The sequence below is a fragment of the Conger conger genome, chromosome 11, assembly GCF_963514075.1.
Source record: "Conger conger chromosome 11, fConCon1.1, whole genome shotgun sequence".
NCBI classification, from domain to species: domain Eukaryota; kingdom Metazoa; phylum Chordata; class Actinopteri; order Anguilliformes; family Congridae; genus Conger; species Conger conger.
The window spans coordinates 50,844,075-50,846,574 of NC_083770.1; the positions used below are offsets into that span (position 1 = coordinate 50,844,075).

Consider the following 2,500-nt stretch of genomic DNA (forward strand, 5'->3'; position numbering starts at 1 on the left):
TCAGTGCTTCCAGGGTGCAGCAATGGATTATGGGACATGCTTTCACCCGCCTTTATTAACCTGCTTATTACACATTATTTACTCATCACACTGAAAACATTCCTTTATTAACCTGCTTATTACACATTATTTACACATCACACTGAAAACATTCCTTTATTAACCTGCTTATTACACATTATTTACTCATCACACTGAAAACATTCCTTTATTAACCTGCTTATTACACATTATTTACACATCACACTGAAAACATTCCTTTATTAACCTGCTTATTACACATTATTTACACATCACACTGAAAACATTCCTTTATTAACCTGCTTATTACACATTATTTACACATCACACTGAAAACATTCCTTTATTAACCTGCTTATTACACATTATTTACACATCACACTGAAAACATTCCTTTATTAACCTGCTTATTATGCAGTAATTACACAGGTGTGTTGTGAATTATGCACTTTTTCTTTCTGGATTTTCTTATATAAATCATTTATTTGCCATATAGGTGATGATGGCCAGTTGACTTTTCATTTTTGATGATCATTTCTAATATGTAATGCTCATTAATTTTTTTGTTGTTGTGATGTATTGACCAGTAACCCACTACCTGTCTGATGTAATCAAATCTCAAACCTCTCTCTCTCCCTCTCCCCTCTCCCTCCCTCCCTCCCTCTCTCCCTCCCACTCCCTTCTTCCCTCTCTCCCTCTCCCTCTCCCTCTCAGGGTATCTGCCCAATGGGATTCATGCTGTTGAGGCGATGTTAGCCACCGCTAGCATCGGCGCCATCTGGAGCTCCACCTCCGTGGACTTTGGGGTGAACGTGAGTGCTGAATAAAGGGGCTGGGTGGGCTGGTGTTGGGTAGAGTGACACGGTTAGTAAGCACTGACACAGTAAGTACTGACACGGTTAGTAAGCACTGACACAGTAAGTACTGACACGGTTAGTAAGCACTGACACAGTAAGTACTGACACAGTAAGTACTGACACGGTTAGTAAGCACTGACACAGTAAGCACTGACACAGTAAGTACTGACACAGTAAGTACTAACACAGTTAGTAAGCACTGACACGGTAAGTACTGACACGGTTAGTAAGTACTAACACGGTTAGTAAGCACTGACACAGTAAGTACTGACACAGTAAGTACTAACACGGTTAGTAAGCACTGACACAGTAAGTACTGACACGGTTAGTAAGCACTGACACAGTAAGTACTAACACGGTTAGTAAGCACTGACACAGTAAGTACTGACACGGTTAGTAAGCACTGACACAGTAAGTACTGACACGGTTAGTAAGCACTGACACAGTAAGTACTGACACGGTTAGTAAGCACTGACACGGTTAGTAAGTACTGACGTACTGACACGGTTGGTAACTCAGTAAAACTTCCTTCATAAAGCACTTTTGTGAACAAAAGTGAATAAGTGTGAATCCCTTGAGCATCCATCCCACACACACCTTATCACATACTGCATGCCACATACAAACTTTGAGTGACAGGTCGAACCTGACAGCACTTTTTTCATCCTAGCCTTTGTTGGACCTTTTAATTGTCCAATGCTTGTATATTTTGTTATCTTACGTTAGGTATGTGTGGTATGTGATATGCAGTGTGTGGCAAGGTGTGTGCGGGATGGTGTGTGTGGGATGTCGTTTGCAGTGTGCAGGATGGTGTGTGTGGTATGGTGTATGCGGGTGCAGGTGTGTGTGGTATATGGGGCGACATGGCTCAGGCAGTAAGAGCAGTCGTTTGGCAGTCGGAGGGTTGCCGGTTCGATCCCCCGCCTGGGCTGTGTCGAAGTGGTATGGTGTGTGCGGGTGTGTGGTATATGCGGTGTGTGGTATGGTGTGTGGTATGGTGTGTGTGGTGCGAGTGTGTGTGGGTGTGTGGTATATGCGGTGTGTGGTATGGTGTGTGTGGTGTGGGTGTGTGTGGGTGTGTGGTATATGCGGTGTGTGGTATGGTGTGTGGTATGGTGTGTGTGGTGCGGGTGTGTGTGGGTGTGTGGTATATGCGGTGTGTGGTATGGTGTGTGCGGGTGTGTGTGGTATGGTGTGTGCGGGTGTGTGTGGTATGGTGTGTGCGGGTGTGTGTGGTGCCGGTGTGACTGGGGTGCAGTTTGAGCTTCTATAAATAGAGTCTTTGTTTGAGACCCAGGAGAGCAGCGCAGTGCTGGAGTAGAAAGGGTCCACAGCACTGGCCTGCCCTCCTGTGGTGGACTGGTGGTATTACACTGTTTGGCACGGGGAGCTAACGGGGCTGATGGCTGCATAAACAATGCTAGCTATGCAGTTACTGTGAGCTGCGTTCATAACCACTTTACTGCCATATCGGAACATATTTCAGCCTGGATTTTAGTAAGGACTAGTTGTACTAGTTGAGGTTATGTGTCAATGTGTACAGTGTGTGTGCGTGTGTGTGTGTGCACATCTGTGTATATGTGTGTGTGTGTGTAACTTGTTTGTTTCCTGTGTATGTGTAT

At 44.7% G+C, this 2,500-nt stretch overlaps 1 protein-coding gene across 1 annotated transcript in view; it reads left to right on the forward strand.

Annotated features, from left to right (window-relative positions):
• Positions 1-2,500, forward strand: part of aacs (acetoacetyl-CoA synthetase) — a 49,446-nt gene that overhangs the window by 13,922 nt on the left and 33,024 nt on the right. The window contains exon 5 of the mRNA XM_061261768.1: positions 736-833. Within this exon, the coding sequence (XP_061117752.1) occupies positions 736-833 (98 nt within the window). The remainder of the gene's footprint in view (positions 1-735; positions 834-2,500) is intronic.